A 27,710-nucleotide genomic window follows, 5' to 3' on the forward strand; every position below is an offset into this window, starting at 1 on the left:
ATTTTATTAAAGGGGGCTAGGGTTGAAGGGGACTAGGTTTTTTATTTTTTGTTTTTCCATTTGACTACCTTAGACTTGGAAAAGATTTGGTTTAACTTATATAGATTTTAATAAAAATTAAATAATTTTTTGATCGATCACTTTTTTAACCAACTTGGTGCACTTACCCTTCATCTTCACTTAGACTACAAAAAAAAAACAAGAAAAACTTTAGAATCCAAGACCAAAAATTTACATATTTTATATTGTCATAAATTATTCATAATTATAAACCATTTGATACTCATAAAAGTCAGAAACTTCTGCATAAAATTATATCAGCACTACCATTGCATCCCAATTAATATAAGCATTATTACTATATACTATTGTACTATAATATTTGAAATATAGTTGATACGCATAAAATGTCCCAATTCAAAACAACTGCAATACAGAAATCGGTCTTGAGCTCCTCGATATTTGGCGGGTTGAATGTAAATGAATTGGAGCCTCCTATTGAATCATCAGAAGTGATACGGGATTTGTCTGGTGAGGGGGAGAAAATCACATGTAATCGGTGGGCTTACATTTGGACCAGTACTCGGCAACAAGGTTTGCAAACGAGGACGATTTGTTTTCTAGAAGCGTTGTTGGCTTATCGTACTCTGCAACCATGCCTGCAAACGAGTCGCCCATCAACGAGTATCGTTACGAGCCGGAATGAAGAGGAAAGAGAAATTCGAAAATATTGAAAACATACCATCAGAGAGAGCCAGAACCATATCGCTGTCAATAACAGTGGGTACCCTGTGGGCAACCGTTACCACTGTGCAGCTCTGAAATTCCTGTCTAATAACTTTCTGGAGGATGGAATCCGTTGCAGAATCAATAGAGGCAGTTGCCTCATCCAGCACCAGAATGCGGTTGCGTTTCAGCAGAACGCGACCCAAACACAAGAGCTGCCTTTGTCCTGCACTCCAGTTTTCTCCTTCCTGACTCACTGCGCAGTGCAATGCCTAAACTGCTGAGTAATGAACCTCTATTTAACATTAACTGTTTAACAATTATCAGGACAGAAATGGACAAGGGGGGTTAATTTCTTAAAACATTAAATTCTCAGTGTTCTGAAAGTCTAGTATGTAAACTGTTTAATAAATTATTGTTAAATCTAAAGTGCAGAAATCAATGGTGATAAACAGCAATAAGAAGAAGCCAAAATCGAACCAATAAACACCAGAATTATCCTGGATAAACCTTTCAAAAATGAAAGGAAAAACTCAGTCACACAACACAAATATATCTTTATTGATAATGAAATGTTCAAGTGTACAATGCCTATCGCTTGATGCGATATAAATAACTTAAGGAGAGACTCTTCACATTCTAACCGAAAGTCTCTCCAAATTCCCAGAACGAGATTCTTTTTTACCAATACAATAACAACTCTTTGAGATTTGATGCCTCAACGCATGTCAAATAACACATGTCATCACATTTAATATTACAATTTAAGCATAAGTGTCCTTTTTAGCTGAAGGTAACAATAACTGTAATAACGCTCATATTTTCAGAAATAAAGATATCTATCGCAGCTACCATCTTCAACAATTATCACACAAAGTACTTCAAGAATTAAAGGTTACTTGGTCGAACTGTTCAATTTTCATGTGTCCAAGTTCAAATTCTAAAAGTCTAGTACATAAACTGTTTAACAAATTATTATACAGAATTGGAGAATACAGGTTAATCGGTTAAAAGCATTGTGAAAATCCTAGTTCAAACCCTAGAAGTCTAGTATGTAAACCGTTTAAGAAATTACCACACACAATTGAAGAGTTGAGGTTAATTGATTGCAGGCCGAATTCTCATTGTAAATTCCCAAGTTCAAATTTTAAAAGTCTAGTATAAAATTCTGAACTGCAATTCATGATCTTACATGGCCGGCTTTTACTGCAGAGGTAATTTCTAATGTGGTTACTCAAAATTAGGAGGTGATTCATAAGAAGACTGAATTCTGATGTCTAAGCTGTGATTATTGATCTTTCATAGATGGTTTCAATAGATTCCCAAATTGTGACTAAAAATCTTCCATAAGTGTTTTCTTTTACAATTGCTTAAAAAAAATAGATACAGAATAACACCATAAAATAAATTATCACATAGGAGAAGGCAGAGTATATTGTAACCTGACGAATCAAGTTTGTTTGGCAGATCTCCAATGGCCTTGCTCATCTGGCACTTCTCTAGTGCCTGCAGATGAACATCTTCATATTGCAGTTAGGTTTCCATAGATTTTGAAAAAGGAAAAAACAACATAAGCAACTAAGCAATAAGCAGTTATTACCTTCCAAATATTACTGTCAGAATACAAACCGAGAGGATCCAGATTACTTCTTACAGTCCCCTTAAAAAGGGTGGGGTCTTGGGGAATGATGCTCAACTTTGACCGCAGATCACGCAGGCCAATTGTGCAAATGTCGATATGATCTATCAGAATTCTTCCGTCCGATGGTTCCACCAGACGAAACAAGGCACTGATGAGAGTGGTTTTTCCACTGCCTGTGCGGCCCACTACTCCCACTCGTTTCCCTGCCTCGAATGTACAGCTGATGCCTTTGAGCACAAGCGGAGCATTTGGACGGTATCTTATCTTCAACTTTTCCAACTCAATTCTGCCTTGGCTTGGCCATGACATGGGAGGCCTATTGCTCTCAATTATTGCTGCCGCTTCTGATGGCAGATTCATGTATTGCTTTATACGCTCCACAGAAACCAGGAAGCTGGCAAGATTGCATTGCCATTGAACAAAAAACACTTGGAAAGCTGTTAGGGTAAGCGCATATGAGAGTGCAAGCCCGGCAAAACCTGCAATTTGTACAGCCTGTTGTTAGAGGGTTTGTTACATTTGAAATTTTTGAGATTTCGGTCAAAACAACAATCTAAGCTTTGTTTGGTACAGATGTATCATTTTAAACGACATTCATTTCTTTTGTAATTGTGGCTCATTTTAAATTATCTATGTCATATGGGGATGCTGTCTTTAAGGTTTTTGTCCGAATTTCCACATTGAGGAGGGGACGGCTTGGGACATCACACACTCAGGGAAGAATTAAGGTTGGAAAAAAAAAATCAACTTTGACTATTTAACACTTTTAGTGTAGGAATTAAGCTTAGTGTGTGATGTTTAAGCCGTTCCCTTCCGACATTGTCTCATGTTTGAAATTTTGAACAATATTTACTTTGAACAATTTATTAGAATTTCAATACAAGTATATCATTTTGATAATATAAAGATTGTTAGAATATATAATGTATATGTCAATATAATTATATATTATATTATAGAGCTGTCTTATTTGCCATCTTACACTGTTTCTAAATTGACCTAAAAAATTCCCATTCCGAAATTGCATCCTTCCATCTGCATGTCCCTGTGTCTGTTACTTGGTGGAACATTGCATTGATAGTTAGCTATGTCACTAGAAATGAGAAACGAAAATGCAACGGCAACAGAAATGTAGCAAAATAGGAGATATTTAAAAGTTGCATTAGTTGGTATGGAGAAATTGCATTTTTCATAAATGAATTTAAAAGATAAATAAACCTTTCATAAATGAATTTAAAAGATAGAGTGAGCAACAAATTTTCGTTTCTGAATTAAGTGTTTTGGAAATGGTTTAGAATTTTTGCTTCGGCTTGGATATGTCTAGACAGGTGGGGAACCACCATTTGTGAGAGATAAAGACATTTCGGTCATTGAAACGTGAAATGCCTCTGTCCCGTTGTGTTTCTGGTGACGCAGATAGGTAGACCTTGTTGAAAATAAGCCACAACAAGACTGACAATGGACTTGGCAAGGAGATACTAATAACTCAATTAGTAAACATTGTAATTGCAAATTAGATTCGAGTCTTAGCTAGGAAGATCTTAGGTTCTAGTTTTAGTTGGCTTATATGGACTGTCGCCAACACATGGTATCAAAATTCATATTAGAAGCCCCAGCATTTGCGGGATAGTTTAAGGGGGTGTTAGAAATCAGACCTGCACAAACCAGTGATGGGCTATTTAAGAGCTGGTTAAAGACGGAGAAATAAGTGCTTTAAATAGAAAGTCATAAATTCGAGGTCTAATTGGTCCATACAGATTAATTCTAAATCTTATTAGAAAACGAGTGCAATTTAAATGATACCTATACAAATCAAAGCTTAATGCACAGTTAAGATTTGACTTAATAGTGAATGGAGTTGTACCAGGAGATATGGTGCTTGCCGGCAGCGAAACCAGGAGAAGAGCTGAAGTAAAGAGGATTACGTTGCCAAGCAATTCTACCCGTAAGATTAGCCATTCGGTGGCGGCACTGGTGTGGAAAAAGAGACTTGCATCCGTGTCGACAAGTGTCAAGTTTTTATCATGGAACTTTTCTGTCATGTTGAATGCTCTGATAGTCACTACTCCGAGCGCTGTTTCCGTTGAGTTGTTTATTACTGGTGCTTTGGTGGTGCCGTTGATTCTTATTAGCTCTCTTGCAGAGGCAAAATAATACATCTGCATATATTGAAACAAATATGAGTATCAATTGGGGGTTAGAGGCAAGTAGCAAACCGAAAAGAAGGGAATGATCTTACTTGGATCCACCTCGTTACAAAGAATACAGGAACAGCAACAACCAGCACTTGCCATGTAATTAAAGAAATAATTAATATCACTCCTAATAATTCTGATCCCGAAGTAAAAACAGAGTTGAAGGCCCAAGCTATATCCAAATCAATTAAACTGAGGTCCGATGATGCCTGTAGAGATAACGGATTGTTAATCATTTTGTCTGAATATATCAATTTTTATTGGTTATAAGTCATTGCATGCTCTGTTTACCCTAATAAGAATTCGGCCCACAGGTGTGGTATCAAAGAAGGCCATGGGTGCCTTGAATATTGAAGTGAACATCCCACTGAAGAAGGCCTTTGAAGCTCGCAATCCCACCACCGCAACTAGCCGAGATCTTAAATAGACAAAAGCTCCACTCACTAGTGAAATGCCTGCATATGTACCTACTAATACACCACTGTCGATATTTGGATCCAACATCGCCACTGCAAGCCAATAGTTGGCTGCTAATAGCCCAACAACAAAAGCTCCTTGTGAAAAGACAATCAGCACAGAAAGTAATGCTCCTTTTGCAATGCGAATGTAGTCAATATATGGTTCCAATCCTGAATCCCCAATTATCTTCTCTTCTTCCACAGTCAATTGTGTCATATTAGGTGTAATATCTCCTCCAGTTTCTTGGACAGCGAGCTCAGTTGAATTTTGCATCCTTGCAAGTTGCAAGGTTCCAATCTCAGCTTCAAGTGGAGAAGCCTGGTTATTCATGGGATCATTACTGGCAGAAACCATGGCTTCCTTATGGGCATTTACAAGTTGCTCGAATGTTTCCCCCGCTGCTAGTATTTGATGATAGCTCCCTGCCTGCTTGATTTCTCCACCTTCCATCACCTGAACAGATGACACACTATTCAAATTTATGATATCCAAGCAGCCATTGAAATGAAAATGTATAAAAGCTTTTCATTGATGGGCTGCAAAAGATTGATGAAACAGAGGTGGGCTATGCATAAATACCAGGATCGTATCAACAGCAGGAAGAAATTCCACTTGATGGGTCACTAAAACTACTGTTTTTTCAGCTAATGCTCCCATCACACAATCCTGCAAACACACTAAATTTATTAGAATTTACAATCCACCCATACTTTCACAACTGCACTGTTAGAACTTTAATATATTGGGATCTGACCTATGTATTTTATTGATCGACACAGAAACTGAATTGAGATTAGTAAATGTAATAGTTGTTAATGTTGGTTATATGTAGATCTTGTAGTTTAATTTGTTGAGTACAATTAATAAGGGTGATGATATGTTTTTTAATTGTCTGAAAAGATATAACGAGGTTGGCGTTGGAGAATCTTACAAGGATGGATACTTGGTCATTAGTTCCTGGCCGAAGAGATATTTACACAGGCTCATGGTTCTGCATTGAATGACAAAATGAACTTGTGGATGGTATGAAATCTTGCATTAAAAAAATGGATAAAGAGAGGGAGAGGGAGAACACTTAGAAGTCGCATATTTTATTGTTAAAATTTTCAAGTTTACACGTCATTTTTTGAATGAAATTTATCATTTTATAACAGTCAACAAATTTATTGTTTAAAGTTAAAATTTGAAGTAGGCCCTTTATGGGCCTAAGAGGGGAAATCCTCTTTAGCCTATGGATGCGATTGCAAAGGATTGTTGGGTTCCCCCCGGATCAAAGGAGAATCCAGTTCCATTGGGAATTGGTGTTGTAGCAAGCAATGTAGAGTGTAATATTCTAGCCATCAGTGCAAAACATCTTTCGGATGAAATCAATAATCAGGCTGAAGGCTTAGCAGCAATTGAAGCAGTCTTGACGGGTATTAAATTGGGGGCCCGACATCTCCATCACCTTCATTAAATTGGAGGCCCGATGTCTCCATCTCGAAGGTGATTCGCAGATTGTGGTTAATGGGATTTTCAAAGGGGAACTGGACATATGGTATTTAAATAGATACATTAGGAAAATTCGTGTCCTTTTCGAAGTAGAGGAATTTAAGATTAATCATATTTTGAGAGAGACCAATTTCTTGGTTGACAAACTCTCCAAGGTTGGAGCATTCACTACGTGACAAATATGAACTTGTCAAAGATTTTAGCTTGATTCTTTCAGAGGACTTAGATTTTTTTGTAAAAGAATAAAGGTGTTTGGATTGATCATGTGTTGGGCGGTACATGAAATGGTGGTGGTCCAACACCACTGAGGGGGGTTTAACACATGAGCAAGATAGTTAATGAATAACAAAGTGACACAATAATTTAATGTGGGAAAACCCTTGAGTAAAAAACCACTTTGAATCTGAAACTTTATTGGCCTCTTGGGCAAATTTGTTAGAGCTACAACTCTGGGAAGCACCAACACCCTGTTTTAAAAACACCAATTTCAAGGAACACCAATCCCTTACACCTGAGCACCAACTTCATGAATACAAGAAACACTAATTTCAAAAATGAACAAGTGAGATATAAAATTAGAGGATCATCTCTGTTACAACGCAAATCATGAATCACTAGTTTCAACTTCTTGTTGAAAACATTATGCAAAATATACTTCTATTCTCCTCAAAACATTCAATATCCAAATATATTTTCCTTTTCTATTAAAAGATCTAATCAAATATTGATATGAATGAATGAATAAGCAATATATAACCCTTCTTCTACCTCTGATAAACTTCTACAATGAAAATCAAATCACAAATATGAAAATAGAAACATAAATCATTACCCTCTTTTTTGCTGTTAAAAATCTGCCTGCAAATAGTTCAGTCTACAAGGAATTCCACACCAATTCTACAACTTCTATCAAAAACACTTGTTGGATGTTTTAGAGGAATGTATCCTCTACTTATAAGCCAAGAAAGTCAAAATTTTGGAGGCAATTACATACCCTAAACTTCCATTAGACCAAAACTGCTCAAAACTACCAAAACTATCATAACAATTTGATACATGTTTCTGATAAACAAATTTTTTCTCTTTCCTTACATGTGTCATGCAAAAACTAACAAATACCCATTTTAGCTAACTCTGAGACCTTTCCAAAAAGGTATGATAGTTGATAAAAAAAAGCTTGTCAACTTTCTAATAGACCAAAATTGCTTTTTTTATATCTATTTTCAAAAACAATGTGAACATTAAGTGTTAATTGTATAACACTTAAGTATTTGTCTTGAATATGTTTTGAACAATATTGAAGGACATCAATAAGATAATTGCATAATGTTAGCCATACCATATGCTCATTATTGACATCAATGACAATAATCAAAGACCAAATACCAAGGGTTCAACATACTCCCTCTTTGGCATTGATGTCAATACCAACTTCCACCTGCATATCCATGTGTACCTATACCTATATATCCATCATCTAGAAATCTTCTTTATTTTTCTCCCTCTTTGACATTAATGACAAAGAAGATATACCAAGGTTTCAGTGTAACAAAAAGATAAGCAAAATATGCTCCTCCTAAAATCTATCACTCATTTATGAACTTATGCAAGAGAAGAGAGGGATAAAACCCCTAATCTTGTTCTTAACCCTTCAAATGTGGCTCTTGAGAGAGGTTTTGTAAAAATGTCAGCAAGCTGATCTGAAGAAGGAACAAATTCTAATTCAACATTACCATTCAAGACATGTTCCTTTATGAAATGATAACAAACATCAATGTGCTTGGGGCGTGAATCCATAATTGGATTCTTAGAAATACTAACTGCACTCTAATTATCACAATAGATAGGAATAGGTTTAGACACTATTACTTTCATATCTAATAAAGTTTGAACCATCCAAAGAACCTATTGACAATAAGAACATGCGACTATATATTCAGCCTCTGCAGTAGAAAGTGTAGTAGATTCTTGCTTCTTACTATGCCAACACACTAGCCTATTACCCAAGAAAAATGCTGCTCCTGAAGTACTTTTTCTTTCATCTAGAGAACATGCCCAATCTGAGTCAGTATAAGCAACAAATTTGAAATCATCATGTCTAGGATACCAAATCCCATAATCCAAAGTACCCTGAATATAACTGAAAATTCTTTTAATTGCCATAACATGAGATTCTTTAGGAGAAGATTGAAATCTTGCAACCAAACATACATCATGCATGATATTAGGCCTTGAAGCTGTGAGATGTAGTAAACTACCAATCATAGATCTACAAGTAGTTTGATCAACATTAGGAGAATCATCATTTTTAGTAAGTTTACATCCTGTTATCATTAGTGTTTCCATATGCTTACAATCTTCCATATGAAATTTCTTTAGCATTTCTTTTGCATACTTAGTTTGGGATAAGAATATACCATTTTCCAACTAAGAAATTTGCAACCCAAGAGAATAGGATAGTTCCCTAAGCATGGAGATTTCAAATTCAGATTGCATAAGCTTTGAAAAACCTTGACTTAAAGCATCATCATTGGATCCAAATACTATATCATCAACATAAACAATACTATATCATCAACATAAACAATAACAATGAGAACATCATCACATGTACCATATATGTACAAATTGCTATCAACACCACCTCTTCTGAATCCATTTTTGATAAGATACTGAACCAACCTAGAATACCAAGCCCTCAGAGCTTGTTTCAAACCATAAAGGGCCTTTTTTTAACCTGTAGACATGATTAGGATAGTCTTTGTTTTCAATTCCTTCAGGTTGATTCATATAAACCTCTTCATCAAGATATCCATTAAGAAATGTCATTTTAACATCCATTTGGTACATTTTAAAGCCCTTGAAAACTGAATATGCAACAAAGATTCTTATTGCTTGAATTCTAGCCACTGGTGCAAAAGTTTCATCAAAGTCCATACCTTCTATTTGTGCATAACCCTTACAAACCAATCTAGCCTTCTTCCTTGATATCTTTCCATTTTCATCAAGTTTATTTCTAAAGACCCATTTAGCACCTATTACATTTTTATCTTTAAGTCTAGGCACTAATTTCCAAGTTTTATTTTTTTTCAATTTGACTTAGTTCCTCTTTCATAGCATTAACCCAAAACTCATCCATACTAGCTTCTTTATATGATTTAAGTTCAATTTGAGATAAAAAACAAAGATCAACACATTCACTAGATGTAGTTCTTGTTCTTGTTTGAATACCTACATGTTTATCCCCTATAATCTGTTCTTGAGGATGATACTTCTTCAATCTTGTTCTTGTAGCTTTTGTACTTGTGGGTTTTGGTGTTTCTATTTGATCTTTTATCTCTTCTTCAACTTCAACAACTTTATTATCTACTTCTTTCAAGTCCTTATCACTGTCTTGTAGGAAAGTATTATCCATTCTTATTTCCCTTTTATCCTACACAACTTTGTCCACTTTCACATGTATAGTTTCAACAAGTTTATTTAAACTTTTATTAAAACATTTGTAAGCTTTACTTTGAGAAGAATATTCTTAAAAGATTCCTTCATCACATCTTGAATCAAAGCTTCCTATTTTATCATCAAAATTCTTAATGAAGCATCTACCTCCAAAAATTCTAAAATGCTTAATAGATGCAGGATGTCCATACGATAACTCATAAGGAGTGTACTTAGTTTTTACCCTTAGTTGTGCCCTATTTAAAATATATACTACTGTTTGAATTGCTTCTTTCCAATACCTATTTGGTACTTTAGATTCATCTAACATAGTCCTTGCCATTTCTTTCACTGTTCAGTTCTTTCTCTCAACAACTCCATTTTGTTGAGGTGTCCTGGATGTTGCATATTATCTTTTGATGCCATGCATTTCACAATAATCAACAAATTCATCTGAAGTAAACTAACCACCTTTATCTGATTGTAAGCATTTAATCTTCATGTTTGACTCATTTTCAACCATTTTCCTAAAAATCTTAAACTTGTTAAATGCCTCTGATTTATGTTTTAGGAATGTTACCCATGTCATTCTTGTATAATCATCTATAAAAAGCATGAAATACTTTTCACCATTTAATGACATTGTCCTTGTAGGATCACATAAATTATTATATACCAATTGCAATGGTTTAGAAGAAAAATATTCTTTTGAAGGAAAAGATGCCTTTGTTTGTTTACCATGTTGACACCCTTCACAAATAACATTCTTTGACTTACTTATACATGGCATACCTCTTACTTTCTGATGCTTAGTAACTTTTACCAAGTTGTCAAAATTCAAGCGCCCAAGCCTTTTGTGCCATAACCAATTCTCATTCACCTATCCCATAAGACAAACATCTTTATGATTGTTAGTATTCCTGATATCTTTTAAATTGTATACATTTCCTTTAGATCTTTTACCTGATGCAACCAACCGTCCAGATTTTAATTTGATTTGGCAACCATGGTCATCAAAAACAACTTCATATCCATGATCACAAATTTGACTAACACTTAGAAGATTGTACTTTAATCCATCAACATAATACACATCATGACTAGACATTTTGTCACTAAGCATCAAAGAACCCAAACCTTTAACTTGCCTTGAATAATCATCACCAAAACTAACATTGCCACCTTTATAGTTAATCAATTTGTTAAACTTCATTTTATCTCTTGTTATGTGTCTAGAAAAACCACTATCAAATATCCAAAAGTCTTTTTTGAACAAACATAGACTTATTAATCTTAGGCCTCCATATCTTAGTCACTTTAGTATCAAATTCTTTATCAACTTGTAGACTAGCATAAGATTGATCATTCTGAATTGACTTAGTTTTCCAATTACTCATAACATGACCAAAGAGATTGCATTTGTAACATCTTAGACTATTCATTTTAGGAAAGGAATAACCAAAATGAAACTTTGAATACCTTCTTGACATGTATCTACAATTACTTATTCTATGTCCATATTGATGACACATGAAGCAATACCCATCAAAGAAAGAAGTGAACCTATTTGAGTATCTTTTACCCATGAATGAAGTCCTTGATATAACTTGATTTTCATCATTAGAAATCTTATTAAAATCTGCATTTTTCCCTGGATTTGAAGTGGTAGCATTCTGATTTGTATCCTTACTTTTATATTTAAATATCTCGAATAAAGATTTATCTTTCTTGTCACTAGAACATTGTCTAAGATCAAAACCAATTCTTGTTAGATCATTAGTTCTTCTTTGTTTCCTTAACATATCATCCAAAGTAGTGTTCTCATATTTTTCTAACTTTCTTCTATATGATACTACTTCATTCATTAACCTTGTACATTCCCGATCTTCAGAACTTAACTCTTCCTTAGTGACAAAGACAATTCTCTTTTGTTCCTCAACTTGTAATTTCAGTTCTATAACTTGTTAATTTAAGTCCTTAGTTTCTTTTTCAAAGTTCTCTTTTTCTTTTAAGAATTGATTTTCTTGAACACTTAAATTCCTTTTTAATTCCTTGATCTTTTTAAGTGCATAAATAAATTCACATTCTAAATCAGCCTCAACAAGTTCAACATCATCTTCACTATCTAATTCTTGACAAGTAGTTTCTATAGCCATGAATGAAACTTCATTTTCATCACATTCAAAACTACTAGAGTCACTATCTGATACATCAGCAATCAAACTCTCCTTCTTAAAGAACTTCTTCTTAATATAGAATTTTTTTTTACTTGATTTATCTTTCTCGTCATCTACTTCATCATGACTATTATAAGGACATTTAGATGCAAATTGTTCTATTTTAATATAATTAAAACATTTGAAAGGAAGTTTACCTTTATATTTACCTACTTCTTTATTTAATTTCCTTGATAAATTGTTGCCCAGTTATAAAATTGTTTCAATTTTATAAGCCACAATTAATTTTTGAAACTTTCCTGGTTTTAAGCTTTAAATTAACCATTTTATGTCTAAATTTTTGCGAGCTTCTAAATCTTCATGTCTCCGGCTCGTTCCTTGGCTCTGCACAACACTCAAATTTTTTAAAATTCGACTTCTAAGTCTCAAGTTATTAAAGGTTAATGATAGCTACCAGAAACATGTTTTTCTTAACCTCCCAAAAAGGTTAATGATAGTCACCAAAAACATGTTTTTCTTAACCTCCCAAAAGGTTAATGATAGTCACCAAAAACATGTTTTTCTCAACCTCCCAAAAGGTTAATCATAGCCATCAAAAACACGTTTTCATTAACCTCTCAAAAGATTAATGATAACGTTCAAAAACATTTTTTCATTAACTTCTATAAGATAGTTATTAACTTGTTAAAGTGACATATGCAACATTGGTTAATAATGCAACAGCCGGATAGAAGATGGAGAAAAGCAATATGCTAGAGGGTTTCTTGCCTTGATAATAGCTTCTGCATCATGTCATAGAACTGCAAATCTCCTTCTACAATGTGCAAGATAAAAATGTTTCTAAAGAATCAATAAAAATGCAATTTATTGAACAACCTCACGCCACCTCATTCAATATATTACCAACAATTTTGCTTACCACTGTAAATAGAAACAAGATTTCTGTGGAATTTTTCTGACTCTAATCATTTCGTGCTTCATTAGGAGTTGCACAAGACCCGTTATTTGGTCGACATCACTTACGTTTTAGATTAGAAGAATCTGACTGAATATCAAATCCAATCATGCTTGCAGCATTTCAGTTTTTGAATATCGGTTCTCATATCTTGAGAGGCTCAAACTTTCGGCTAACGATGAATTACTGGAGGTCAAAGCACTGTCAGCAAAACAACTCATAGCAGGTCTTCTTGGAGTAGAATATGGACTAGATATGGTGATACGTAGGTTGATGTATGAGAAGTTTTTGTTTTGAGAAGGCAAAGTCATACCTATATATTATTGCAGAATTCATAGACAAGTTGTCCACGCTAGGAAGTTGAATTATGTGGCACACATCTATATAACTTGTGAATAAACAGCGATACACATATATATATACTCACCAACATTGTAGGGAATACCACCATGGTGATATCATGAACACTATCACGCACTATCCTAAACAAATTGGCTTTTCTAAGAGCTATGGCCTATACAGAGGAGCGACTTTGCATCGAACTCTCATTTGTATTGTGTTTCTAGTTTACGCAAGAAGATGTGAGCTTGCACTACAGTCATGGTGACGTGGTTTGAGTTTTGATGTGAGCATGGGCAATCTACAATCTACATGGAGATTCTGACCTATAACTAGCCTGAATATTTGAAGAAGTAAGAATGCTAAAACATGCATTGGAAAAGGAATCTATTTGAGTAAAGAAGTATTTTTGTCCAAAAATACAGCAACCTTGAATAGAATAGGATTCCAATTGTTCATTTCCAAATTCATGGACAAGTTGCAGAGGATGTAGACAGTACCTGAGATCGCTCTTGACTTATTTGACATAATGCCTAAATAGAAAGGTGGTGAATGTAAACAAAGCATGTAGAGTATTAGCAAAATGCTCAATGAAATGAAATGCTCATAGCTTTGGAAGCTTCACTCATTAAGTCATTCAAATTTAGGTCAGCATTGTTATTTTCTTTGGTAATCGACAACTTGCTGGGGCATCATTAATGTTATGCGGATCCATGAGTAAATGATAGACTGGACATGACCCAATTCATGTGAATGTTTAATATAAAACATGGTGATCTTCGGTCAAATGTAATGTTGGAAAAAAATGTCGATTGAATGGTTGGTTTGTTACTTTGAAGTCGGGAATAAAGAGTGCAGTACGGGGTTGAAGATATCTAGAAGATTGATAATCAATCATGAGGTACAAGTATCAAAGGCCAAATTATGCTCCTGTTTTAAGAAGTACGCTTCCACATATTAGTAATACCATTTTTAGGAAGCATTTTCCTTCAAGATTTCTGGTCATCTCCTGTGAATGAAGAAAGGACCCCATTAGCCGAAAAGATATTAGAAAGTGGCTTGGCTCAAGCAGTCCGACATCCCATTTCGGTACAGTGCCCAGACTTAGTATTGGAGTGCATGAAGGCTTATCATCCCAACACTAGAGACGTTATTTCACTGAACAATCAAGTAATTGTCTACCTAGATCCTGCCTCTATTGCTACTATTTTTCGATTGCCTACTAGGATGCAATATGCCAGCATCAATCTGAGAATTGCTAAAGAGTATTTTACTACAAATCAAACCCAATGTTTAAATACTATGGTGAGGTCATGGTTCTTGCAACCAAGAAGAGGAAAATCTCAATTTTTCATATCCATTCACAGATCGTCATTAAAAGAAGACGTGGCAAACATGGTAACTCTATTGAGCAGGATCGTTGGTCTTCAGGATTTGCATGAGTTTGAAGGTTGGATGTTCCTATTTATCAATATGGTCTATGAAGGAAAACAATATATTGATTGGGATGAAATTATCAGTGACTCACTGCATAGACAACTCATGGGACTTCAAGAAAATGACTACTTTTATATGACTTCATATCTTTTCTACGCTATTGCAAGCACCAAAAGTTGGCCAGGACTTAACCGACAGGGTGTTTATGATGATACGACCATCATTTATAATCATCTTCCTCAAATTCAGTATGATAATGGCTTGCAACATTTTAGAAGAGTGAATGATGCATTCACAATGCTAACTGTAAGGGAAATTCAAGTGAACATCGGACTCAAAATATCACCAGAAGCAGCGATGGAAGTACAAAAATATGGAAGTGTTTTCATACAATTCCCAAAGTTTACTTATATGAGGTTAGCTGCCTATGATGGGTGTCCGTTGATGCTACCTAGATTTGTTGATGATAAACTGGTCTTAATTGAAATGTGCAGGCAAATTAGTCAAATCAATAAACTTTGCAGGAACATGAAGATAGATGAAATAGCTTTTCCTATCGGCATCAAATATTATAGTTGTGATATTGCATCAGATGCTAGGAACATTGAAAGATCTATTACCACAATAAAATTACATCCATACACGATGCATTTCCCTTATGACAGTAAGGGCTATAATGTGAATGAGTTAAAGTTAAATCCCAGTCTTGGTCACTTCTCGACTCTAGAAGACTTTTGGGAGGATTGTGAAAATGATTTTGAAGTTAGGAAGAGAGATTGGATGTGGCTTATAGTATGACACATGATAGACTTCAAGTTGGACATTGATGTGACAGGTGTAGATGACGATGAGGTTTGTTTGGTTGATCCTTACTATTATGAGAAAATTGAGTTGCTAAATCTCCCTCCTATTGATTGGTCAATTCCAAAGTTAAAAAGCTTGAAGGAGAGGACTTCCTATGTTCTTAAAAGGACAAGAGACTGGATCAGTAAAGTCAAAGCCAAAAAAGCAACTAGCGAATTTCAAAATAAAGAGAGGAGAAATAATATAGGAGAATAATCTCGGATGGCAATAGAAGCAACTTCTAGTGAGGAGACACAAAAACTAGATACAAGTGCTCAAGGTCAAGATGAAGATTTGAATCAGCCAGATAAGTTTACAGTCAAAAGAAAAAGGACAAGAATGAAAGGTAGAATGAATCAAGAAGGGAATGAATCCAATGAAAAAGACCAACGAACTCCTCAAATTTCTGAATCACATGTCCCTGTTACATCCCCTCATGATCTAGTGATTCCTCATTTGAGTCTCTCTCCTCGTGATATGCCATTAATAGACATCACGCAGTTAGACAACCTGTTATCTAATTTAGAAGACTTAATGATGATTGCTGAAAATGTAACAAGTGATGTACAAGCTTCAAAAATTACGCATTCATGGTTCCAAAACAATCTTCAGAAGAGGAAGAAAGTTGTTCAAATGATCCTACCTTCATTTGATGTGATCTCTAGTATTCTTCAGAAGCCTCCTAAGGTGGAAAAGACCAAGGTGATGTCCAGGTTAGCTATTGATGAAACTTCAGGCAACTTGTGTGTGGAATTAGCCAAGCCTATAATTGAAAAGAGTGTTGATGAAGCATCTGAATTAGATTTCATTCTAGAAAAGGTTGATCTTGGTCCTTCTAATGCAGAAAGAGAGTTTCAAAATTTTGAAGTGATTGCTGTTCAAATGTTGCAAAGGGCAAAGGAAGAGAAAAGAGGCAAGGAGCAACTCAAGGAACAAGTTTAGATGCTGGTATCTTATATTAATTCAATCAGCAATCCTTCTAATACCCAAGTCGTGGTCACTCCGCCGATTTTAGCAGGCCCTGATGGTATTTTAGATCATACTGTTGTTGAAAGAATTGACAAGCACAAGTCACATAGTATGATGATCGAAGCTTGAACAAACAAGACGATAGAGGATGCTTCAAAACTTATAACTGGAGTGAAAGAGATATATGGGAAAGCCATTGCACAGATAGAAGAAATTTCTAAAGAGCTAAAAAATAGCAAGGAACATAAATCCAACTGGCAAAAAGTAGCTGATGAATCAAAAGAAATGGCCAAGTTAGATATGAGCACCCTACTTCTTGAGAAAATTATTGCTGATCCAAGTGACAACCAAACATGTATCTGGAGTAAAAGTGTTGGTTGGAAGGTGATAAAAATCAGCAAAGGGATCACCGAGTTCAAAAAGCTAATAGCTTCTTTGGAGTAGTTGAAAACAAAAGGTACAGATGAATTAATCTCTACTATCATAGGTGGGGCGCCAATAAGTGACCTTCAGCATATTGATTATCAATTTCTCCTTGATTGCTTCAGTGCTCAGATTCATTCAGAAATAGAGAACCGTGTATCAAATGTTGAAACTATGGTGAAGCTTAGCCTGGTTACAGTCACTCTGGGAGATTGTAACATTTCACCCTATCGACAAGAGTCAGAAGAAATTCAAGATAGATACTTCACAGCCAAACTCAAGATGGAAAATGTGTTCATTCCGAACTATGAATCAATGATGATCATCCTAGATGCTTACAGGGCTTTCTGAGATAGATCAATTGTGTCTGAGTAGATAGAGTTAGTAGCTAGAAGAATCAATGATTGTATATGTAAACATCTTTAGGAACCCTAGCTAAAGTTTAGTTTTTGCAAGTTTCCTTGTATAGGTTAATTTTCTTGAGGTTAATTAACCTTCCAAAATTACGTATTTTGGAGGTGGTTATTAACCACGAAGAGGTAGTTATTAACCTCTATGTCTATATAAAGACACCTTTTGGCTTTGTAAAGGGACTTTTTGGTTTTAAAAGTAAGGGAACACTATGCTGAAATTTTGATTGAGGGATAAATTTTGGAAAGTATGTACACTTTTTATCTCTGAAATTGAAAAATATCTATTGCTTTCTTGGTGCAAGGAAATGAAATGAGATGTGCTTTGGGTTTCTTATTTTAAAATCAAAATTGTTATATGTAGTAGTAGACATTCTCATGGTGCTATGCGAGTGTTTATGAATGATAATGAATGTACTTGGTAATATTGGTTGCCTTCAAGCGTAGTTCTTGATCACCGTTGTTATCAATCTTTTTTACCGAAGAAGGTTGTGAGAGCGTGTGGTGCATTCATCCTGAACAACTTTCTCCTGATGTTTAAAGTTTTAGATTCTTTATTTGAAAATCCTTTTCAAAATCCATATCATACAAGGGAGCTGCCCCTCTAAACGCAGAGGAAGGCTGCATACCAAGGGCCTATCCAATTGTTGTGAAAAGTTTGCCACAGACTCCGTTGGAAAAATTCTACTGTGACAAATCTGTTTACCAAAAAAATTTTGGCGACTCTACTGGGGAGATTGAACAAGAAAGATTGACAGTCGCCTATAATGAAGCACAATGGTGCTTCTGAATGAGAACATTTTTCCTGTTCTGCAACCGAACCTCAACTTTCAAGACACCCAGAAAGATATCATCTCATACTTGAACACTCTAGCCTAGAGGTGTAGACGAAATGCACAACAATATCATCAAGTAAATCAAGTTCTTGAAGAAGAAGAAGAGTTCGAGGAAATCTTGCGAAGAGCTCCTATTGGTTAGAACGTTGTAGTCGTTGAAAGAATAGTAGTCATCCTAAGAAGAAACAGGCAGAATCTCGATCACAGTTAAGGGCAAATAAATAACAACCACTAAGCTAGCTAATAAACCATACGCTCGGGTAGACAGACAAAAAGGTTTGGTAGACAAAGATTTTGAAGCCCTTCAAAAGTTAGATTTCAAGCCAATTACTCCTAAGAAGAACAAAAAGGTCAAGTCTATTAGTAGGTCTTCTTCACCAACTAAGGCTACTGTTTTTCCTGCGGCCTTTCAAGCTTTGATTCTGCTAGGTATCCTCATACCTTTAGCTATAAATTTGCAGCCCTTGAATATCATTCTTCCTACTATGGCAAATCAAGCACGATAGCCACCAGTCCCATGGGGAGTTGCTATTGGTCCTCTAGCTTTAGGGAACCAATTACATGACATGCTTGTTGGTTCTCAAAAAATTCTTCCTAAGTTTTCTGGTGACGAAAAAGTCACTATTGATCAGCATATAAGTGCATTCTTTACAGCAAGCAGAGTTCTTGCAATTCAACATGAAGATGCTTTTGTTTGTCTTTTTGTTGAAATACTCACTGAAGCCCCAACTGAGTGGTTTGGACAGCTACCAACTGGATCAATTACTTCATGGGTAACATTGATTCAAGCTTTCGACAGAAGATTTAAAATTGTTGAAGATGAACATTTGCTCCTTTCCCAGTAGACTCAAATGAAAAAGGAAATTCATGAGCCAATGCGAGAATTCATTGCTTGTTTTAATCAAATGGTGAATCGAATTTCTGTCAACAAAAGACCCACTGAAGAAAATCAAATAACTTTTTTCATTAGTGCTCAACCTTCTGATGTAAGCTTTCAAATACGAAGGGCAAGACCTCCTAATCTAGCGGCTATGCAAACTTTGGCTATCGAGGTGGAAGATGACTTGCCTAGTTCAGGAAAATGGAGTCACGATCTACGAAAGGGAAAAGTTCAACAATCTCCTATCGTTAGCACTAATCCTTTATATCAAAAATTGGCTAATGATATACTACAACTCAAAAAGCAGTTGCCCTATAATCCTCCACCTTTGTATCAAGATATTCCAAGGAGGAATTATATGCCATATCAGCAAAACAAACAAACTAAATGGCTACCCCAATCAACACCAAGATTAGCCATCAAATATCCCTCATCATCTGGAAAATAGGCTACTATATGTGATTTTCACCTAACAATAGATCATGATGGTGCAAACTGTCCCGAGATGGCTAGATTCATGCAAATGCATTTGACGGCAGAAAAGATAGAAGAATATGTGGCTCCTGAAGATGTAACAGAACCTACTGTTGGGACCTCTTCTATTAACTTTCTAGAATATGAATCTGATGACGACAAAGCCAAAGACATTAACAATCATTCTTGCAATGTGGCTACACCAAGTTGGAGACAGAGATTAGAAGAAAAGTGGAGTAAACAAGCAAAGGAAAAAGATTCTGATGAGGTTGGTAAGAGGATTCTATCTCGCAAGCATACTCCAGAAGAGCCTTCACAAGCGAAGGAGACCGATAAGGGTAAAACCCCTCCCATCATTAAAGACTCTTTTGATTTTATTGATCACTGTAAGAAGACCAAAGTACAAATTTCTCAGTTGGACTACCTAAAGGCTAACCCTCATTAATTAGAAAAGTTGATTCAATGTGTTAGTAAAGGAGAAGGATCACCTAAAATCACTATCACCCATGAATCATGAGTTTCTCTGGAAGCAGAAGATAATTTGGAAGGGCCCATGACTGAGAAAGAATCTTTTGTTGCAACGTCTTTGTCAAACAAACCTGAGCCTTTCTATGTTTCTCTTTATATAGCTGGATGTCAGTTAAGTAATTGTATCATTGATTCTGGCGCATCCGATAATGTTATGCCTTCAAAGGTAGCACATGCCTTGGGTCTCTCTTTGAATAAACCTTCTGGAAAAGTGTATTCTATGGAGGCAAAACAAGTCCCGCTGGTTGGCCAGTTGAAAGATGCTCAAGTAGCACTTGCAGCACATCTTGAGAAGAAGTTAAAACTGAACATCCTGGTTGTTGATATTCCTGCCAGTTATGGGATGTTTTTGAGCAGAAGTTTTTGCAAAGATCTTGGTGGTGAAATCAAGATGGACATGTCTCATGCCCTTATCCCGATTGTAAATAAAAAGGTTAAGCTTAATCCTGAACCTAAAGCTAAATATACGATCTTGAAATCAGATGATCCAAGAGTTGAAATATTGTATGTTGATACTGGGCATGGAACAAATATGATGACGCCCATTGAAGAAGATGTTACTGAGCCTCTCATGCCTGATATAACCAATGAGTTATGGTCAATGGAGTTTGATGGAAGTTCTTCTTCTTCTGGTTCAAGTGATGGGATAGTGTTAATATCACCAAAAGGAGAGAAATTTCCAAAAGCTTATAAGTTATCTTTTGAAACCACCAATAATATCGTGGAATATGAAGCCCTTCTACTTGGTCTCAAGTATGCAAAAGAAAAGGGAATCAAGCAACTCAATGTATCAAGAGATGCATAATTAATTGTCAACCAAGTGCAGAGACAATATCAAACAAAGAATGCCAAACTGAAAGCATATAGAAATAGAGTGTGGGATGAGATTGAGCATTTCAATGCTTTTTCTTTATATGCTATCCCTCGTGAACAAAATTCTAAACTAGATTGTCTTGCAGCCTCTACATCTCTACTTATTCCTCACCCTGAGTTCAATAGAGATGTTTACATAGTAGAGATGATTCATAGATCTAGTGTGCCTGATAATGATTGACACTGGCAAGTTTTTGATGATGATGGGCAAATAATTGCATTTATCGAGGGAAGGCCTCCATTTTTAGACTTGAAATTTGAAGGATCGCATAATCATAATGGAAAACATGGAGATGATCCTGAGGTAATTCAATTGAAAGGTAATGTTATTTCGAGAGGATTAGTCACCCTAGAGAGTCTTTTTGATAAAGAAGACAAAAGGAAAGAGAAAGTTGAAGACACTAAACCTTCTAATTGTTCAGGTTATGAGAAAGTAAATATTGGTTCTAAGGAAAATCCAAAGATGGTCCTAATAGGGAAAGATTTGACATCTCAAGAGAAAGAGGAATTCATGAAATTGTTGAAAGCCTACCAAAATATTTTCGCTTGGGGTTATGAAGATCTAAAATAATTCATGAAGGGAAAGTTTAAACATCAAATTCCTTTGAAACCTGGTTCAACTCCCTTCCGACAAAAGCAAAGGCAATTTAATCCCAAGGTAGCTGATGCTATTTTCAATGAGGTTGATAAGATGCTTAAAGAAAAGATTATCTATCCCATTCACCACTCAACATGGGTAGCTAATATCATTCCTGTCAGGAAGAAGAATGGTGATATAAGAATATGTGTTGACTTCCGCAATTTGAATCAGGCGTCACTTAAGGATAATTATGGGCTCCTTGTCATGGATCATATTCTGCAGTTGGTATCTAGCTCAAAACTCATGTCAATGCTAGATGGCTTCTCTAGTTATAATTAGATCACTATCACACCGGAAGACCAACATAAAACAACTTTTACCACTCCATGGGGCACATTTTCCTACAATCGAATGCCTTTTGGTTTGATAAATGCTGGAGCCACCTTTCAACGGGCCATGGATCATTCATTCGAGGATTTCAAGAATAAGATTATTGTGATGTACCACGATGATCTTACAATGTTTTCAAAACAGAGAAGAGATCATGTGCATCATCTAGAAGCCATCTTACATTGATGTCAAACTCAAGGCATCTCACTAAATCCTAAAAAGTCTATATTTGGGGTGACATAAGGTAAACTACTGGGGCATATTGTCTCTAAATAGGGCATTCAAATAGATCTTGAACAGGTGAAAGCTATCCAACAGTTGTCACTTCCCATGAGTAAACCAGGAGTTAGGTCTTTCTTTGGGCAGATAAACTTCATAAGGAGGTTCGTACAGACTTCTCTGAGATTACAAAATCAATTGTGGAATACAAAATTTAAGTGGACAAAGGAAGCTAAAGCTTCTTTTGAACAATTCAAATCTACGATTGCTAATGCTCCTACCCTTTCTTATCCAGATTTTTCTAAAGATTTTCATTTGTATTGCTATGCATCTGAGAACACTTTATCTGCTATACTTACACAACCCAAAAAAGACAATACCGAGGCCTTGATAGCATTCATGAGCATCCCTCTTAAGAAACATGAATTGAAATATTCTTTGATTGAGAAGAACGCATATGCTTTGGTTAGAGCAGTGAAACAATTTGGGTTCTACATCCTAAACTCTCACTCCAAGGTATTTGTTCCTGATTCGGCAGTGAAGACACTTCTGACACAACAAGAGATCGGTGTGAACAAAAGGGCCTCCTAGATAGCTAAAGTACAAGAATAAGATCTTGATATTAAACCTACAAATCTTGTCAGAGGAAAAGGTTTGTGTAAGGCAATTGCAGAAGGATCTTCTAAAGGTGAAGAAGAAATGGAGGAAGAAATACCTTTAGTTTTATTCATTAGCAATGTTGATGACTGGTTTTCAAAAATTGCCTATTTTCTGACATATGGAGAATGTCTTGCTCATTTATCACCTAAAGAGAAGAGGACCTTGAAATTGAAATCCGTGAAGTATATTCTCTGGGGTGACGCTTTGTACAAGAAAGGGATAGATAGTACCTTTCTGAGGTGTGTAGATTCCAAACAAAGAAAGGAGTTGCTTCAATTGTTCCATAATGAAGCATGTGGAGGTCATTACTCAGCATCGGTAACAGCTTACAAAATCCTAAGAAATTGTTTTTATTGGCCTAGGATGTTCAAGGATGCAGAAGAATGGGTCAAGAAGTGTGACTCTTGCCAATATTTCAAAGGAAGAGTCCAATTAGCAGCACTGCCCTTGAAGCCAGTACTAATCGAAGAACCCTTTCAACAATGGGGTTTGGACTTCATAGGTCCTATTCATCCTTCATCCACTACTAGACACACACAGATTTTGATGGCGACCGACTATTTTACCAAGTGGGTGGAAGCGATCCCAATCAAGAAAACAACTTCAAAAGTGGTGTGCAATTTTATCAAGCAAAACATTTTGGTGAGGTTTGGTGTTCCGAACAAAATTGTTACTGATAATGCTACCAACTTCTCCTCTCAAGAGATATCATCCTTCTTCTATCAATATGGGATTATTCTCTCTCATTCCTCTGATTATTTCGCACAAGGAAATGGTCAGGCAGAATCAAGCAATAAAAATATTATGACCATTATGCGAAAATTGATAGATGTTAATCAGAGGTCCTGGCACAAGCACTTGTACGATGCACTGTGGGCAGATCCTACTACTAAAAAGAGAGCAATAGAATTATCCCCCTTTGAGATCCTGTATGGAACTGAGCTAGCTCTTCCTCTTCCTTTGGAACTATCCACATTGAAATTACATAATGCTATTGAGAATCATGAATTTAAAGATGCTCTTGAAAGACGAATGTTGTATTTGACAAAGTTGTAAGAAGAGAGAGAGGTGGTTGTAGATAGAATTCGGGAACATCAATCTTGTGTTAAGAAATTATTTGACAAGGGGACTAAGCAGAGGGTGTTTCAAGAAGGTGATCTTGTCTTGCTTTGGGATAAACGTCGAGAACCAAAGGGCTTACATGGAAAATTTGACTCTTTATGGAGAGGCCCTTTCAAGATTAAAGAGGTATGCGGAAATAATTCTTTTATTTTGTCATACCTAAGTGGTACCAAGTTGCCCTTACCTTATAATGGGAAACACCTAAAGCATTATCATTAGTAAAAGGTGTTTGTACACCTTTTTGTATATAAGTTGTCCCATTTTTGGTGTGCTCCTGTCAGTTTGTGTTGCTTTAGTTTTTCCTTTCCGTTGTCTCGTTTTTGGTGTTTGTCCCCTCTTTTGTAAATTGGTCCCTCAGATGACTCTATTTTATAGCCCAATGGATAAGGCATTATTTTATTCATTTTGGATTCAAGCTTCATCCTTGTTAGTCCTTGTCCCCAGTTAGAGCTAGCTGTTGCCCGGCTATAAAATTGTTTCAATTTTATAAGCTGTAATTAATTTTTGAAACTTGCCTAGTTTTAAGCTTTAAATTGATCATTTTAGCTCTAAATTTTTGTGAGCTTCTAAATCTTCATGTCTCTGGCTCATTCCTTGGCTTCGCACAACACTCAAAATTTTTAAAATTTGACTTTTGAGTCTCAAGTTATTAAAGGTTAATGATAGCTACCATAAACATATTTTTCTTAACCTCCCAAAAAGGTTAATGATAGTCACCAAAAACATGTTTTTCTTAACCTCCCAAAAGGTTAATGATAGTCACCAAAAACATGTTTTTCTTAACCTCCCAAAAGGTTAATCATAGCCATCAAAAACACGTTTTCATTAACCTCTCAAAAAGTTAATGATAACGTTCAAAAACATGTTTTCATTAACCTCTATAAGATAGTTATTAACTTGTTAAAGTGACATATGCAACATTGGTTAATAATGCAATAGCCGGATAGAAGATGGAGAAAAGAAATATGCTAGAGAGTTTCTTGCCTTGATCATAGCTTCTACATCGTGTCATAGAACTGCAAATCTCATTCTACAATGTGCAGGATAAAAACGTTTTTAAAGAATCAATAAAAGTGCAGTTTATTGAACAACCTCACGCCACCTCATTCAATATATTACCAATAGTTCTGCTCAGCACTGTAAATAGAAACGAGATTTCTATGGAAGTTGTTTGACTCTAATCATTTAGTGCTTCATTAGGAGTTGCACAAGACCCGTTATTTGGCCAACATCACTTACGTTTTAGATTAGAAGAATCTAATTGAATATCAAATCAAATCGTGCCTACAACATTTTAGTTTTTGAATTTTGGTTCTCATATCTTGAGAGGCTCAAACTTTCGGCTAATGATGAATTATTGGAGGTCAAAGCACTGTCAGAAAAATAGCTCATAGCAGGTCTTCTTGAAGTAGAATATGGACTAGATACAGTGATACATAGGTTGATGTACGAGAAGTTTTTGTTTTGAGAAGGCGAAGTCATACCTATATATTATTGCAGAATTCATAGACAAGCTATCCATGCTAGGAAGTTGAATTATGTGGCACACATCTATATAACTTGTGAATAAACAACAACACACACACACACACACACACACACACACACACACACACCAACACTGCAGGGAATACCACCATGGTGATATCATGAACACTATCACACACTATCCTGGTCAAATTGGCTTTTCTAAGAGCTGTGGCCTATACAGAGTAGTGACTTTGCATCAAACTCTGATTTGTATTGTGTTTCTAGTTTACGCAAGAAGATGTGAGCTTGCACTACAATCATGGTGATGTGGTCTGAGTTTTGATGTGAGCATGGGCAATCTACAATCTACATGGAGATTCTGGCCTATAACTAGCCTGAATATTTGAAGAAGTAAGAATGCTAAAAGATGCATTGGAAAAGGAATCTATTTGAGTAAAGAAGTAGTTTTGTCCAAAAATACGACAACCTTGAATCGAATAAGATTCCAATTGTTCATTTCCAAATTCATGGACAAGTTGCAGAGGATGTAGACAATACCTGAGATCGCTCTTGACTTGTTTGACATAATGCCTAAATAGAAAGGTGGTGAATGTAAAAAAAGCATGTAGAGTATTAGCGAAATGGTCGATGAAATGAAATGCTCATAGCTTTGGAAGCTTCACTCATTAAGTCATTCAAATTTAGGCCAGCATCATTATTTTCTTTGGCAATCGGCAACCTACTGGGGCATCATTAATGTTATGCGGATCCATGAGTAAATGATAGGCTGGACATGACCCAATTCATGTGAATGTTTAATATAAAACATGGTGACCTTTGGTCAAATGTAATGTTGGCAAATCTTTTCGATTGAATGGTTGGTTTGTTACTTTGAAGCCGAGAATAAAGAGTGCAGTACGAGGTTGAAGATATCTAGAAGATTGATAATCAATCATGAGGTACAAGTATCAAAGGCCAGATTATACTCCTATTTTAAGAAGTATGCTTCCAGATATCGGTGATACCATTTTAGGAAGCGTTTGCCTCCGAATTTTTGGTCATCTCTTATGAATGAAGAAAGGACTCCATTAGCTGGAAAGATATTAGAAAGTGGCTTGGCTCGAGCAGGCAAACATCTCATTTCGATAGAGTGCCTAGACTTAGTATTGGAGTGCATGAAGGCTTATCATCCCAACACTAGAGATGTTATTTCACCGAACAATGAAGTAATTGTTCGCCTAGATCCTGCCTCTATTTCTACTATTTTTCGATTGCCTACTAGGATGCAATATGCCATCATCAATCTGAGAATTGCCAAGGAGTATTTTACTGCAAATCAAACCAAATGTTTAAATATTGTGGCGAGGTCATGGTTCTTGCAACCAAGAAGAGGAAAATCTCAATTAGGCAAATCCATTCACAAATTGTCATTAAAAGAAGACATGGCAAACATGGTAACTCTATTGACCAAGATCGTTGGTCTTATGGATTCGCATGAGTTCGAAGGTTGGATGTTCCTATTTATCAATATGGTCTATGAAGGAAAACAATATATTGATTGGGATGAAATTATCAGTGACTCACTGCATAGACAACTCATGGGACTTCAAGAAAATGACTACTTTTATATGACTTCATATATTTTCTATGCTATTACAAGCACCAAAAGTTGGCTAGGACTTAACCGGTAGGGTGTTTATGATGATATGACCATCATTTATAATCATCTTCCTCAAATTCAATATGATAATGGTCTGCACCATTTTAGAAGAGTGAATGATGCATTCACAATGCTAACTGTAAGGGAAATTCAAGGGAACATCGGACTCAAAATTTCACCAGAAGTAGTGATGAAAGTACAAAAATATGGAAGTGTTTTCATACAATTCCCAAAGTTTACTTATATCAGGTTAGCTGCCTATGATGGGTGTCCGCTGATGCTACCTAGATTTGTTGATGATAAACTGGTCTTAATTGAAATGTGCAGGCAAATTAGTCAAATCAATAAACTTTGCAGGAACAAGAGGATAGATGAAATAGCTTTTCCTATCGGCATCGGATATTATGGTTGTGATATTGCATCAGATGCTAAGAACATTGAAAGATCTATTGCCAGAATAAATTTGCATCCATACACGATGCGTTTCCCTTATGATAGTAAGGGCTATGCAGTGAAT

At 35.7% G+C, this 27,710-nt stretch overlaps 1 protein-coding gene across 1 annotated transcript in view; it reads right to left on the bottom strand.

The window, feature by feature from the left end:
* Window positions 1–340: 340 nt before the first annotated feature.
* The window catches only part of LOC149552227 (ABC transporter C family member 8-like), a 36,813-nt gene continuing 9,443 nt past the window's right edge, over window positions 341–27,710 (bottom strand). The window contains exons 4-11 of the mRNA XM_089787749.1: window positions 5,602–5,688; window positions 4,855–5,475; window positions 4,608–4,772; window positions 4,233–4,527; window positions 2,327–2,847; window positions 2,169–2,232; window positions 743–982; window positions 341–659 (exon numbers count right to left, since the gene is read on the bottom strand). Coding sequence (XP_089643875.1) covers window positions 547–659; window positions 743–982; window positions 2,169–2,232; window positions 2,327–2,847; window positions 4,233–4,527; window positions 4,608–4,772; window positions 4,855–5,475; window positions 5,602–5,688 — 2,106 coding nt within the window. The 3' untranslated portion in view covers window positions 341–546. The remainder of the gene's footprint in view (window positions 660–742; window positions 983–2,168; window positions 2,233–2,326; window positions 2,848–4,232; window positions 4,528–4,607; window positions 4,773–4,854; window positions 5,476–5,601; window positions 5,689–27,710) is intronic.

This window comes from Cupressus sempervirens, chromosome 6 (genome assembly GCF_028749045.1).
Source record: "Cupressus sempervirens isolate cs-2001-9-10 chromosome 6, ASM2874904v1, whole genome shotgun sequence".
Taxonomy (NCBI): domain Eukaryota; kingdom Viridiplantae; phylum Streptophyta; class Pinopsida; order Cupressales; family Cupressaceae; genus Cupressus; species Cupressus sempervirens.